We start from the raw sequence: 16,256 nt of genomic DNA, 5'->3' as shown, positions 1-16,256 counted from the left end.
TCAAAGATAAGAGCAAAAATTGACCTATATATTTCGGTACTTTCAACATGTTAAAAAAAACTATTAAGATAAAATAGCTGCTTATTATATCCACATATCATCATTCTATTATAGTTTAACTAGAATGAAGATTTTCTTTTAAAATACATTACGAATGAAATAAATTTTAATAAGATAGCATTAAACACTAAAATTTAACTAAATTATTCCAATTGTAATATTAAACGTTAAAATGCCTTTTTTTTTTTTTGTTTTTTTTTTTTTTAAGTAAAGTAATTATTATAAATTGTTTATATTGCTGCTAAAACGAGTGATTATTTCAATTATTTGTATTTAAAAATTTAATTTACAAATATATTCCAAATCCATCGATCGTTGGTATTTTAAAAGTTGGATACAAAAGGAGAAAAATACTCTTTAAATTTTTTCTATTAGAATTGAGAATCGAGTAAGGAATAACGATTTTATTAATGCACAATCCGAATGATTTTATTTGCAGGTAATGTTTATTTACAATTCTTATTTGTATAAAGAGTGCTAATCATAGGCTAGGATATATTTGTAATGCTGCTTGGAAAAATCGGTTTAAGACGATAATTATATATTCATTGTACATAGAGTAAATATCGAGCACTAACAACTCTTAGTAATCAAAAGTATATATTTATCGAATATATTTATCGGATTGGCATATATTTTATAACATAAAACATAAGAAAATTGTAACTGAAAGACTTGATGAAAATACTGATAATATATACATGTTTTGATCAAGTTATGATAAAGAAAATGCCAATTCTAAATTTGATAAACAAATACGAATGGGAAACAATTTTTAGTAATTTATACAAATTAATTCTCATTCTATGTGCGCAGCACTGAATACAATTGATGTTCGATCTACGATTTTCATACTATATACCATCAGCTTTTAATATAATTGCGACAAACGGGAACTTTAAGATATCTATGTAGTAAAGCTATTTTATGCAGAATTATAAATATATAAGTAAAAACAAAAAAAAAAAAAAATTGTGTCAACTTTTGTGTCAACAGTGATACACAAACACTGAACATTGTATGACAAACCCATTGAATTCTCATGCAAATTTATTCTAATAATTACCAGACTTTTATTTAAAATAGAGAAAATAAAATCTTATGATTATTCCATTTTTACATTATAGTGTGTAATAATACAATTTGTAAATAAAAATAATATTTATAAAGTCATTAATGTATTGCCATCGAGAACAATTTGACAAAATAATAAGTTTATATTACAATATTAACGTAAATTAAACATTCGGTGATTTGTTTATACAAAAATCGTAAAGTTGAGTTTAAAAATAAGGAATATGTAAAATATGTATATATTCCTCCATTATCGCTATTAATATTAATTAAAAACTATTGGTACTTTAAGAAGGATAAAACTTATAAGAAATAAAACTTAAAAGAGAATTTAATTAGCTTTATTTAAATGCCTTATAAAACTACGTAGGATGAAGAAAATAAAATTAAATCTTGTTACGATAATTAAAAAATTTTGAGTTCAATCTACAACACAATTCGCTTTTTAATTTTTTATCTCCAAAGAAATTCTGATTATAACAAATTTCCTATTCAACCAAATTATATTTGCATCGAAAGTATTGTGTTTGCGAAACCAAAGATAAAATAGTATAACATTCTATATAAATAGTATAATAATAAATTTCATTGAAATATCAGTAAAGTAAATATATTCCTAATGAACTAAATCCTAATTTAATACTAATTCAATTATATATCAATTACATTGATAAAATTGAATCTAACAAAATAACATTTTTATAGCATTAGCTCGGTCCATTGCGAATTTAAAAATCCACACGCGTGTACGCACAGAGATAGAGAGAGAGAGAGAGAGAGAGAGAGAGAGAGAGAGAGAGAGAGAGATAGAGAGAGAGACCCTGGTAGAACTCTTAATTAAATTGACTTCGCTCTTAATTAATTTTCATTATACATCCTATATACTAAATTCATAAAAATCAAAAAAAAAAAAAAAAAAAAAAAATTAAAAAAAAAATTAAAAAAAAATTTAAAAAAAATTGCATTTTCATCATAATTAAAAAATTTTGTAATTTTTCGAGTATAATGAAATGGTATTATAGAATCGATATGATGTTAGTAGTAATTTTAGAGGGTAGCCGTAGCAAAATCCAGTTATAAGCTCTTGAATTCTAATGATTCTAATATTGTAATAATCAATTGTTCCATCAACATTCAATTGTACAAATGGGCTACAACGCCAACTAAGGCTGTCCGTTATTGCATGAGTCAGGTTTCGTTATTCTATTGTGCTGGATATTTATGTATAAAATATTATTACCAATACAGAAATGACAATGAAACGAGTCTTAATTTTAGAACTGGACATTTTAAAATAGAGTTCCCTCTCGATAGATATTTTATTATATCTTCCTCATGCTTACGACCTATTATAATTTTTATTTTTTATATAAACCTATGATGTATATATATATATATATATATATATATATATATATATATATTTATTTATTTACGCGCTTACGGTTTGATAAATCATTGCCGATAATGAGATTAAAATACAAAAATTCGTTAATTTTACCACTTTGATATCGAATACTAAGAAATGAGAAATACAACTACGAGAAACAAACTACGAGGTTTTATGGATTATTCGATATCAACGAGCCCAAAGACGTTGTAGTTGGCATCACTGGATGCTGTGCTTAGATTAGAATAACAACGATGCAATAATATGTTTATCCGTTAGTTTTAGAGATTCCATGAAAAGCGGTATCGAGCGCGATTTGATATTCTATATATCTAGAGTCGAAATATATATCGTGTAATTTGTCCGAAATTTATTTTCGATATTGACCGAAGCGTATTATCATTATTAATTTGATAAAGCCTGTCAATTTACAAAATTGCCCACGACAATTGCAAGCTCGCGTTGGTCTTGAAAAATCGACTCTCGTATTTAATTGCAATGAAACGAAGCTCATTCCGTTAAATGATTGTAATTAGCATCTAATGATTGTGCGCGAGAGACTTTGTCATAATCAAAATCAACAGCACCGGGGACTTGGTCGATATTCATTTAAGATGGCGGCCATCGAGCGTATCCCCACTAACAACAACAAGGACTTCGGGAGGTTTCTTTTGTTGTATTATAATTCGCATATCGTTTGAGTCGCACTTACTCCTACCGCATTGGTGTGACTCTCGTGATAATTCGTCGAGTCAGCAACGCGAGTGGCTAATCTTCTACTTCTACCAGGGTAATGTTGCGCTTCTTCTCTCGTTGCGCCGGGGCGCTAATACATAAGGATAAGCCGCGAGATCGAGCGATCGATCGAGGAATCACAATGAGCGAGTCGCTCTACGCGTCGCGCAGCCAGATTTTCATGGGGATCTTCGTGAAGGCCCCGTTGAGGAAGGACATGAAATGCTTGGCGATGCTCGTACTGGCGGCGGGTCGCATCTCCTCGATGATCTCCTTGGCGTTCTGGTTGAGGAACTGATTCATGGCCTGACCGATGATGTTGTTGCCGTTGATTTGATCGACTATGCGGAAGCGGGCGCGCCCGAGGTTGAAGTCGATGAGTAGTCGACTGATGTTCATGTAGCGCACGCCCGCGCGTTTCTCCTCGGCGCCCTGGACGCGGGCGACCGCGGTGACGTCACCTGGAACATGTGGAGCAACAACCGACAGTTGAATATTCGAGTTGAATCGCTGGTGACTCGTGGCTTTCGTGGCATTCGTTACGTCATATTCATTGGGATAGGTGAGTGGAGCTTGATCAAATTGGTTATCGAGTGGTTTTGGAAGGCTTGTTGAATGTTTTTCTTTTTTTGTCTTTCTTTTTTCTTTTTTTTTTTCTTTTTTTTCTTTCTTTCCCTTTTTTTTTTCTTTTTTTTTAAACGGAGATAAGCGAGAAGCCAAGATGGAGATGTTCATGTTTTTATTGATCGGCCACTAAATGCATTTCACAACATTTGGCCTTATTCGTCGCTTTAAAGGTTACTTCACAATTATTTAGCGAGTTTAAGCAGTCATTGTTTTATTGGCTGAACGACGCGTTAAGAATAATATCCGTTAATTGAAGCAATAGCTCGTAGCACGATGCACGTGTGATTAATGAAGCAGCTGGGATTCATTTCTGACGATTGATTATTAAGTGAAAGTGCGAATGAGAAAAATTGGCAATTTTACCAAAGAATGCCCAGAAGTCTCCTTGACTTTGTATGGGAAAGAGGAGAACGTTGCCGGCCACCTCGTAGCGACCTTGGAGCTCGATCTTCGGTATGGACATGTAGAGGTCTAGCCTCAGGTTCTTCAGGTCCGTTCGTACTCTGTTAATGGAGTAGTTGCCCGGGCCGAATGCTGTTATGTTGGAAAAGATGGCGCGCACCCTGACAGCGCCTTGGCCATTTTCCATTCCCAATTCGGGGATTGTCAGTGGATCGATAGGGGGCAGATCGAGGTCTTGAATTCCTATATAAAGTAGAGTTTATGTGTAAGGGGATTATCTCGTTTCTCTTATTCGACAATCCTCGTAATTGTGAAAATGTTGAAAATGTTAGAGAATTGGAAAATGCTTATTGCCCAATGAGTATCCTTTGCAAAGCTGATTTATTGCTTATTAATTTTCTGATTTTCGTTCTTGGAAACTTGGAGTAAGTCTTACGAGAATACAAATTGAAGAGTTGAGAACAACTTTTATCATGATACTTTTATTTAGATAACAGTGTTATTGAAATATTTAGATTCGTACACGTTTTGGAAAAACAGATATTCACATTAGTGCGTTTGTTAAAGTATTGCCGAGCAAAAGTTATAGATTTAAATATGAAAGGTCATTCACAACAAAATTTCGAAGATTACTCGTCATAAGAAATGCAATAACATTGACACCGTCGAAAAACCTATTTACATATTAAATTCACTAGGCGCTTTTATAATTATATATTTATAATACATGAAATTATTTTATTTATTAATTAAAATGTTATTCGCATATTCAATAATAAATTTAAACATATACATAATAAGTATATGTATATATAAATGATAAATTAAGAGAAAAAATATGCAATCTGGAAGTTTTATATTGGCTAATAAAAAAGTTTGCTCTTTTAAAGAAAACATACTTACTAACCTTTCACAAGATATGGCTTCAAGTGGTTGAAAGCCTTTTGAATGCACGAATCTATCGCAGGATCGTTTCTGGTGCATGGCAAAATGTATTCCGCTGAAAAGGAAAATGTACTTTGAGAATAATGTACGGTTTTCTTCTTCTTTTAATTAAACAATTAATTTGATTAAACATAATGATATTTCATCGGGCTTTTACATGGTTTATTTACGTGGAATGACCGTGATCGCTTTGTTAAAGAGGTAAAAGAGATTCAGGGGTTAAAATAGGGGAATTTAAAGCATATTAAGGTTGCTTTGGACGAATGAACTTTTCGGTAATAATTGAAAATATTCTCTTACGGGCACATTTAATTGCAATTATATTCCCGTAATTGTTATTAATGGCAAATTGTCAACTAGTTATAATCATTCAAATTATTCAATATATAATCTGAATGTTTATTTTTATAAATTAATATCGTAAAAATTCCAATATTCTAAAATGAATAATGAATTGGACCGCGTGTGAAAGCCTATTGGATGATCTATTGCATCATAAAATAATATTATCATGTAATTTTAAATAATAGTAAACATTATTCGTTTATATAGAGAAAGGGAGCGAGGTAGAATTAATATAAATAATAATTAACGATTTATCGATTAAATTATGTTATTAAAATGTAATTACAAAATGTGAAATAAATTCTGGAAATAATTTTTATAAACGATCGTGTTTTCATGATACTGTTAGAAGAAAAAAATTATTGCCATTCATTCGACTTGTATCGATGGTGACATATAACATAGTTAAATTGTCTCTATCACTTCTAAAAAAATGATTAAGCGTTTTTATTAAACGGAAATATATTAAAATGTTCTTGTTAATAAAGTCCTTTAAAATTCTCAACTTATATATAATCATAATCATTCGTATTCCATATAACTTTGCAATAATTAAACACTGCCAAGTTATAGAAAATTAATTACTTTTACGCCAATTTAATGAAAAAACGTAATAATTAATAATTTACAAGCTATCGTGAATCGTTTATCTATCAATGATTTTACATAACGTAAATTAGTAATTTTATAATTTGTGCTCTTTCAATCAAGATATTTCAATTATTCTACTATTAAATGTCGAACGTGAATTTGAGCCCGTAAATGCCTCTACTAAAATCAACAAAATTGTTAAACACGATAATTGAAAATTGCAAATACTAATCTAAATCCTAATATTGTTATACGAATGTTATACGAATATTGTGTCGTACTACATCCTAAAGAATGTTCGAATCCTTCGATGAAACTATTTCGATGCCTATACTATACCTATACTATATAGGTTTAACATTGTTGTGCAAAACTCCCAATTTTTCCAAGTCAGTCGATAACGAAGATATTGCAAATTACTTTAGCAGCGTGACTTTAGAATTATCAAGTTTAACGAAGGACTAAACCTCTGCAACTCCAACAATCAATGCCAATATAAATGACCGGACAATTAAAAATGTATACAAGTATTATTTTATCCTACGACGTTTCGTTAGAGGAGATAGCGAGCGATAAGTAAGAGCGATCGGCTCGCGGGGATATTCAACGTAGGTGACATAATAAAAAAAGCCAAAGAAATCAAGTTCGATGAGCAGGAAAGTCGTAAAGGAGTCACGTACGCAACGGCTCAGACAGAACAATGTTACATCGCCAATTAAACAGACGTGCAAATTAACGAAGCGGTCACGCGACTGTCCCCGGCGCTCCCCATGTCTTCCTTCTTCCGCAATGCTGTTTCGGACTTATGTAAAGCGCTCTCACTTTCTCACTCGGATACATCTCCATTGACTCAGCCGGCGACTCGGCTGCTTTTTTCTTCTCCGCTTGGTTGCGACACGCAGTCGAGTATCTCCGCTTTGAAATGTGTTTGTAATATGACCGAACAAGTCTAATCTTACTGACGTCGTAGATTAGCGCGTAATTAATGTGACCTTGATAGGCTGGTGGCCGCCTCGCATCAAGGCATTCACGATCGACGATGACTTTTGCCAATTTCGTATCGCCGAATTTAATCGAACGAGAAAATTGCAATGCAGCTGCTAAGACTGTCCAGACTCCCTTGCAGATTGATGTCGTGATTATTAATTGCGCTTTTCTAATGGCAACAAGTGAAAACGGCACGCTATTTTGAGTTTGACGAGGGGTGGTGGGGTTGGGGGGGAGGGGGGGAGGGGTACAGTAGTTGAACCCAGGATCGATCGAGAGAATGAAAAGGAAAAAGTCGTTGTTAATTACTCGAGAATCGATATAGCTAAAAATTCTTAAAAATCCATTACCGACTATTTGCTCTATAATATAATAAGTCCATTATACCAAGTCAAAAAGAAAAAAAACAAAAAACAAAAATATTGGCTTTACATTCCCCAAGCGTCGACATACTCCCAACATCCTCGCACTCGCAAATGACAAACTTTCAAGTTTACGATTTTAAGTGCACCTACCTTTCATAACCTCTCGCACCGTCCCACTCCCCCATCTCACACACAAGCAATTCATTTATTTAAGACGCCAACGAGCTTTAAATAATGCATTATCGCGCGAGCGCTCAACCTGAAAACATAATCGCAATGCATCGTCGCAATTCCGTTTGTGCGAAATCAAGGCAAGCCAAGGGAGATCCGACAGCCATCTCTCTCACTCAAGATTCATGCGCACAATGAAAGAAATGCATAACGCACAACGTCCTCAAGCGGGGATAACACAGAGTCAGAGAGAGAGAGAGAGAGAGAGAGAGAGAGAGAGAGCCCTCGACCAAAGAACAAAGAGCCGTGCGAGCACACGCGAGCACGCGCAACCCATAACCCATAAACCACGGAGCCGTCCTCCCGGATTGCGCACAACGATAACAATGAGCTTGACAATCCCATTTGGACCTCCGATCAAAGAAGTGTGCGTCTCGCTTGACATGCGCTACGTGTTTTCGACAGCACTCGAGTCCCGGCTCTGACATCCGGCATGCGCCGCTTTTGCTTCCCGTAGAGGATTCACGAGCACCATCTACGTCGAGACATATCCCTCTAACTGTCTGTCTCTCTCTCTCTCTCTCTCTTTCTTTTCACAAACACAGGCATCGCTCGAGAGCCGCTCTATGGGCATCTATGACAATAGGATTGCTTATCCGTAGGTACGTCATCGGTTCGCCAGATGAACGGGCGCTTCCGAGGAGGAAATTACAATGAGCTTTGACCGCGCGAAACGGCGTTTAATGACGATAAAGAATAGAGCGGGCAGCATTGGCCGTGCCGGAGAAAAAGTGAAAGGTCGCCGGGATTCATTTGAAATTTTGACTGATTTATGAAGACCAACACCTCCTTGTCCAATGCCTAAGTAAATGCCTCACCAACTTAACAATTTCGCCATTTTCAGTGCCCATTTGCATAAGCGTTCGCTTGCACGACACGGTAGTCTCTATATCAGATAAGTCATCACTTAACTCTTTCATTTATTCGTTTGTTTATTTATATTTTGTAAAGGGAATCGCGGCTTCGCATGAACTGAGGAGTTTTAACTGTAAGCCTATTGTATCGAATATAGTTAGTTTGCAATGTTAAATTGCTTTTGTATTATTATTTTAATCACTGGCGCTTTATTATTTGCAATGAATAGTGGCGTTTCGTCAATAGCGCGTCAATGGGAAAGTTATTAATCAATACTTACAATGATAAAATACATATAATTAGGAGATACGGATGCTCATCGTGCATTGAAATATTAAAAAGATATTATAAAATTAAAATTAATTCAACGAAGATAACCTTTCGTATAATAAATTGCATAATATGCATTGTTTAGAAAACTATTAACTGTATGGGGATGACTGGTCTTTCAAATATTATTATTATATTGTGACGAGAGAACGTTTAACGTTTATTGTAGAAAATAAGTCAGTGGTAAGTATATGTAGCAACTGTACCAATTAAAATCTATTACAAATCAAAAATTTTCTGCTCATATCGTATTCTCTGATTACAAATCACGGCAAATATTCAATAATGATAAATAATATTATATTTTTCTCCATAATTTGATACATTCATTTTCTTATCAATGTTAAAGGCGTATTTGAAACAACATAGTTTTGTACATATTTACATACACATACATACAATCATACGTATTCGGATAATGAGTATTAATTAATAATTAATAATTAATAATTGATGAGAAAATGTACAAGGATGCTAATAGTTATGAAAAAAAAAAAAAAACAAATTATAATATAATTTAATAATGAAATATAGATTTTAATTAAATATATACTTTTCTTACCCAAATTTCTATATTATCGTTAAAATTTTCATACATCAATACGAAACCATTTAATATTATTATTATTTTTGGTAACGTACGACATAACATGCCGTCTAAATCAGTTACGCTACGTTTCGACAATCTGGACTTGAAATGCGTTGCAACACTATTTCGTCTCGAAACTCTATTCGAGTAGACCCTTTACGCTACTAAAGCGTAAAAATCTTAACGGCCGTAATATATTTATTTACTGACACACAAAATGCAATTTGGAAGTATCTTTACTACCAATTGCCGCACCAATACTATGGAGTCACAGACATGGCGCTTAAGTACTCATACGTGATTTTACCCAGTGATCACTGTGAATGCAGAATAATCATTCACAAAGACAATGATGTGTGAGATGAGACACGACGAATGAGAATTGCGACATAAGTAGCGATAAGATCATGGATCTGATGAAAGTGACATCATGAGTGGCCACTGTAAGCCAGTAGTAGTGCGGTTTTAGGAAAAGAAAAACAAATTATTACAAATAAGAGAACCGAATAGAGAAAGGTATTGCTGCTGAGAAAAAATATATTACACAAAATTTAATTAATCCGAATAAATAAAAAGCTACGTAAAAAGCAATCTTTCTTTGATTATGTAAATTAATTGTTATTCAAAATTTTAATTATTCATTCAAATACGAAATTCCAATGTATATAAGATAAGACTTAATAGATAGTACAATTTTATTATGTTTATTTGGAGAAGAGATGTTAACAAATATTTCTTAAGTTCTCTATAGCATGAATGTGAAACTAGATAAGCAGTTACATAGATACATATGAGAAAATTATACAATACATACATCATTTCAGAAAGTTTAATAGAATCAACATAATTCTGTGTTAATTTACGATTTCATAATAATTATAAAGTTGTCCAATTATTACTAAAACGATAATATTGTCTCAAAAAAATGAAACATTATATAATTAAATAGAGATCCCTTTAATGTTATGAAACACAATAATAATGTACAAATATTTTGAAATTTTACACATATATTATAATTTGTAATGATGATTACATATAGCAAGGATACTCATTTAATATTATATGGCATCATTAATGTCATTATCATTGTTCAACAAAATTATTTCGTTAATTTATATTAATATTTGAAATGGTCAGGTTGCACTAAACTTCATTATCTAATTACTTTCTCTTATTTCACTTGCATTTAACTTATTCGTATGGAATTTACTAAAGAACGATTTTTTATTTTTTTTTTCTAAATGAAAATATAAGCGCCATACTTATCTACGCTTGCATGCACGTATATAAATCATAAATATTCAAGGTAATTTTTGCATTCTACAGTAAGATAAATAATTTATTTAATTGTTTTTACTCATTCTCTACACCACTCATTATCCATATCTCCTACTGAGATATTTCATTATTATTATAACTATTTTTAAAATACAAGTTTAGCAAGCAACCTGTAGCAAATACTACTGGATTATATTATTCGTGACCTACTGTTCGTAATATATCTTTTATATATCGCATAGTGGAACCAATGATAGAATCCATTGCCACAAGTTAAACGTAAAAAAATTATAGTCGAAAAGAATGTAAATACTGTAACCTAAATATAAAAATATCATAATATGCTTATGTTATTTTCAATTTTATTACCGGAAAAAGGGGCTTTATTAAAATTTTCATAGTTAATGCGCACGTGTACGTATAACGTATATGTATTGATAAGACGTGTGTATGAAAGGAAGAATGATGAATCATCTAACATATCTGACTTTTCATTAAGAAATATTCAATATCTATCTATATATATATATATATCATATATATATATATATATATATATTATATAAAAAATAATTGTCTTATATAATATAACAATAACATTTTAACATCTTAAGTATTATAATTATCGTATAATATAATTTTAGCATTTTTTTCTTTTTTTTTCGACAAATATTTAATTTTTGTTTTATATTATTTTCTATGTTCTTTATCGAAATTTCTTTAGCTAATATGCGATATATTATAAATTGCAAATCGTAAATAAATGTTTTCTAAAATGATTTTATGTACGACATAATTTGATAATGGACGTAAGAGCATTTGACATTTTAATTCTTTAATTGAACGTATAATTTCTGTCGAATACAATATAAAATATGTTTATACTGCAAATTTGGAAAGCACTTGCAGAAAGAATACCATTATGAATAATTTATAGGCTATGAATATTGGTATAAATATGAATATTTTCAGTACAGCGGTTATATTACAGTTACAAATATAATTAAATCTATAAAGAAAAATGTAGAGTTGCGTATTTTAATTTTGAAATATATTGTATGAGAATACAATGTACTTTTTATTTAATTATGAGGTCACTTATTTTGTATGTATAGTAAGTATTTGCTATTCACATTGATTAACGTAAATCATGAAAATTCAAAGATATATATATATATATATATATATATATATATAAAGAAATAAAATTAAATATCGTAGTGAAGAAATATGCAAAATTACAGTTTGCTTATTAAAATTACATATCGTTAGTATTAATTTGTTACAATCCTTTATTTTTCATTAATGTCAAGAAATTATTAACTATATAAACGAACTATATATAGTGGAATTGTATCGAAGTAAATTTTTAATTATTTCTTTAAAAAATTAAATGATAATGATATGTGAAATTCTGCAAATTTTCATAAGTATTTTTAAAAAATTTTGCGCTAAGACTATACATATATTCTACTTCACCCTAGAGCTTCAAAATTAGTCAAAATAACTTACAATCTGTAATGTTTATACGGCTTAACTATTTTTACGTACAATACTAAAATTCAAACAAATTTCTTTAATAACTTTAGATTTTTCATGGTGGTTATAGGTTTAGAAACGATTCTTTTTGTTTTTACTCGAATTTTTGACTTATAAGTAGAAAGATTTATGTATTTGTACTCCATTTTATTTACTTACATAAACATAAAATTTTAATAAAAAATCCCTGACCTAAAAAGAAGTTTGAAATGTTAGATAATATGTTAGGACGTGGGGGGGAGGGGGGAGTTTTAATAAGAATTGTTGAATTGTCGAGTCAAATGAAAATTTTCTTATTCGAAAAGTAAATTCCACAGTACGTCTACTTAAAGTCACAATTGAAGAAAATTATAAATACTCGTTTTAAACTTATTATTTACAATTACAAATTGAGAATTAATTATAATAATTTTATCGAATAGTATCAAATGTTGTTTAAAAATTGTTTAAAAATTTTCAATTTTAATTAAATCTCCAAAGTCAGATAGTTTTAAAAAAGTTATTATTTTTGTTTTTTTATAATTTTACCATGAAACTTTATTATATACTAGCTAAATGAAACCGTATTATATAGAGTTTCAACGCTAGTTTCTAAAAGTTTGTTTTCAATGTATTTACTCGCAGAGAGAGAGAGAGAGAGAGAGAGAGAGAGAGAGAGAGAGATAGACTCAAAGCCAAATATACATACGCCGAATAAGTAATAATATATCAAAATTTAGTCATTGTAGATGAGAAGCTGTAGGGAGCACCAAAACTGCTTATATACATCATCTACTTTCTTCTACTTTGCTCGTACAAGTTTAGTAAAGCTCAATGAAGCTTGATAAAGTATATTTAATTATTTTGATCTTTAGGAATATCTAGGAGCTAACGGGTGCATGGCGCATCTATACCTACAGCAACCACTCCTGCCTATTTCCTATATATATACTAAAAACATACACTTTTGCAACTTTGCAACACCATCATCGCCCCGATCGACCCAATAAGTAAGACGCCATTCTTAATTCCCATCACAAAGCACTCGACTATCTCCCTCCCTACTCCTTGACCCTACCAACTATCCACTACCACCATCCCGCCCCCAACCCCACCCCTAAAGGATGAGGAACAAGGACGAGCGGCATGACTCGCCAGACGGCGCGCCCCTTCTCTACGCAATCAACGTGGACGTTGAGTAAGGACCTTCGGCAAGGACCTCGGGCCCAGAGGCGAATCGTGTCCGCTTCGCATAAAGAGGTCGTCGAGTCCATCGGAAATCCCCCTGAGCGGGGATATGGATATATGGAGCAGAACAGACACGCCAGCTCAGCCTCTCGTGTGCCACTTTAAACGTCGCGGCCCTCGTCGCTCTGCTACACGCATCGTTCGCCTCTCGCTCCCGAGGCGAGCGCCTACCCGGGCGAGGACTCCCGGCAGCGATGCGCTTTCACCTCGCGCGCCGCCCATTGAGCCTCGGCTGCCTCGGCTCCCGACTTTCTCCCGTGCGCGCTCAGCCCGCGCTTATGCAATCGCTCTGACATAACCTTCGCCGAGCCGGCGCGTGTGTTACGCCATCGTGGCTCTTGCCGCATTACGAGTGAGTCGAGGCTCACGGGGAGAGGCGACGACGATTATTCTCCCATCCTCCCCGTCCCTCCTCGACTTGGCAGACCGAACCAGCGTTTACACAGACTCGGCACTCCACGTCCTCGACCCATCCCATCCGGCATTGGGCACGACGACGAGTCCTACCCTTTTTCGAGTATCGTTCCCTACTAAGGACCCGACCATCAACCCTACCTATGGAACTTTCTTCACCTTCCGTCGCTCAGCAGTCTTTCTCCGCTCTCTCTCTCTCTCTCTCTCTCTCTCTCTCTCTCTCTCTCTCTCTCTCTCTCTCTCTCTCTCTCTCTCTCTCTCTCTCTCTCTCTCTCTCTCTCTCTCTCTCTCTCTCTCTCTCTCTCTCTCTCTCTCTCTCTCTCTCGCCTTAACGGAACCTTGGAATGCGTTCATTCGTACAAATGATGACACTTAAACCCGTTGCAGTTGGATGACTTTAAAGGCTCGTAGTCCGATATAGAGTTCGTACCAGTGACGAGGGGCAAAGGGAACAAACCCCAAACGGTGCGCGAATTCCTTCGAAAAGCCGTGCGAGAGACCATCGCTCGTCGTGGCCTTGAACGAGCGAGTATAATTGAGCCATAGCGAAGGAAGTTGCTAAGTAATTGCACGAGAATCGATATTTATTAAAGGGGGAGCAGTCGTGTAATCCCCAGCTCTAGACGACCCTCCCGCTCGGTCCCTTGGTCGCCAGTAATCCAGGGCTCATGGATGCCGCGCGAAGGATTTTCAAATCGCGCTTGCCTGTGTGTGCGTCAGTGGTAGGTCACCGATCGTCGGCTATAAATATTTATGCAATTGCGCGTATTTACAAGCACGTCAATGGCCTGCCTATGTCCGCTAACCAATGGAACTGTTTGCAAATTGAATGAACAAGACACAAAGAGAGAGAGAGAGAGAGAGGGGGGGGGTCCTGCAACGATCACTATGCTTGAATAGACAATGTTAGGGGCACCATTTCATAATATCGCGTGAGAATTGAGATTATAACGAACACTATAATGAATTTGCTAAAATAATGTTGTATAAGCAGAATATTACAAAATGGCATTTGAAAAATGCCTTGAGGTCGGGGATTGCGTTGGTAATGGAGGTAAACGCCGAATAGGAAAAACAACTCCCGAGAGCCTCTTTACGATTATTTAATATTTCTTCTTTACTGCGAAGGTCTAATGATCGTTGGATCATGGGAAAAGTCGCATAAGATGTTACTTCCGCGAGGGGAGGGTCTTACGTCTATCCCGACCGCGGTTAGCCAGCCCTGCCAGCCAAGGCCACAGAAGGGCTCGAGGGATGGCGCGGTGGCTTAGTAAAGGAGGTGGATCCGGGTCAACGGAGCTTACGTGTGTCAAAGTCGGGTTCGGCGTTGCCGCCATTGGCGTCGATGATGACCTGAGCACCGACGAGGCTCGCGAAGAGTCCGATAAGGGCGATGACGCCCAGGCGTTTGGTCATCGAGGCCATGGTGTATGGAGCCGAAGGAGGTTTCGTGCTCTCGGCGCAGCTCGTGTCGCTCGGAGGTTCGAGTGCGGGTCGTCGAGATGTCCCGTCGAGGAGCGGCGCACAAACAAAACTAAGCCATAGTCAGCCGTCGCACGACAAGAGCAACAACTCGCGGGCTTTTTCGAAGCGGGTCTCCGTCTACTGCTCCGCGGCTCGGCCGAGGCCCGATGGAGGGGCCCAAACTCTCGTGGCGAACGAGGGCTAGAGGGACGAGAGGTAGTGAGCGCGAGAGTGAGAGAGAGAGAGAGAGAGCGGGGGAGAGAGAGAGAGAGAGAGAGAGAGGGAGACAGAGAGAGAGAGAGAAAGAGAGAGAGAGAGAGAGAGAGCCCGAGAGCGCGAGTGAGACGGAGAACTACGACGGTAGCTTTATCAGATAAACTAAAGACAGGTCCGCTCATATTGCGTCTTATATTCGAGCGCCCCTTCTCTCAGGACTCGACCGGTCGCTTTGCTACCGATGGAAACTCTCCCTCTGTCTCTCCTTTACACGCTATTCCACACCGGCGAGCCAACGAGTCCGGCTAATAAACACCGACGCCACGAGTCTTTCGACAATACTTTCGCGCTCCTCCCTCGAAGCTCCCTCGTCTCTCTTTTAGATTAAATGCCGGTGTGTGTTTGAGTGGGGGTGGCGGTGGTGGTAACGGTAGCGACGGCGACGGCATCGGTGGCGGTATCGGTGACGGTAACGGGGACAGGAGGGAAAGTCGTTGACGGAACGCTCGGGTCTGGAGCTCCCGGCCGAAGGAGACAAGTCCCCGGGCTTAGCCACGCTGACCCTATTTCCATGCGCATCGCTGCAACG

General features: G+C 35.5%; 1 protein-coding gene across 1 annotated transcript; it reads right to left on the bottom strand.

The window, feature by feature from the left end:
• Positions 1 to 3,336: 3,336 nt before the first annotated feature.
• On the bottom strand, positions 3,337 to 15,412 carry LOC105363028 (protein takeout). Its single transcript, XM_011500598.1, has 4 exons — positions 15,292 to 15,412; positions 5,196 to 5,288; positions 4,250 to 4,531; positions 3,337 to 3,720 (listed from the first exon to the last, which is right to left on the bottom strand). Exons 1-4 carry the CDS (start codon positions 15,410 to 15,412, stop codon positions 3,416 to 3,418), a joined length of 801 nt encoding a protein of 266 aa, XP_011498900.1. The 3' UTR covers positions 3,337 to 3,415.
• Positions 15,413 to 16,256: the final 844 nt, after the last annotated feature.

The sequence above is a fragment of the Ceratosolen solmsi genome, unplaced genomic scaffold, assembly GCF_000503995.2.
Source record: "Ceratosolen solmsi marchali unplaced genomic scaffold, CerSol_1.0 scaffold56, whole genome shotgun sequence".
Lineage (NCBI taxonomy): Eukaryota > Metazoa > Arthropoda > Insecta > Hymenoptera > Agaonidae > Ceratosolen > Ceratosolen solmsi.
The sequence above is the reverse complement of the archived record's forward strand: the minus strand, read 5'-3'. Positions and strand labels throughout refer to the sequence as shown.

Coding starts and splice junctions, on each gene's coding strand:
- LOC105363028 (XM_011500598.1), bottom strand. CDS start 15,412: ATGGCCTCGATGACCAAACGCCTGGGCGTCATCGCCCTTATCGGACTC. Junction 5,289..15,291: donor CGAACCCGACTTTGACACAC/GTAAGCTCCGTT, acceptor TTTCCTTTTCAG/CGGAATACATTTTGCCATGC. Junction 4,532..5,195: donor GAAGCCATATCTTGTGAAAG/GTTAGTAAGTAT, acceptor TACTTTATATAG/GAATTCAAGACCTCGATCTG.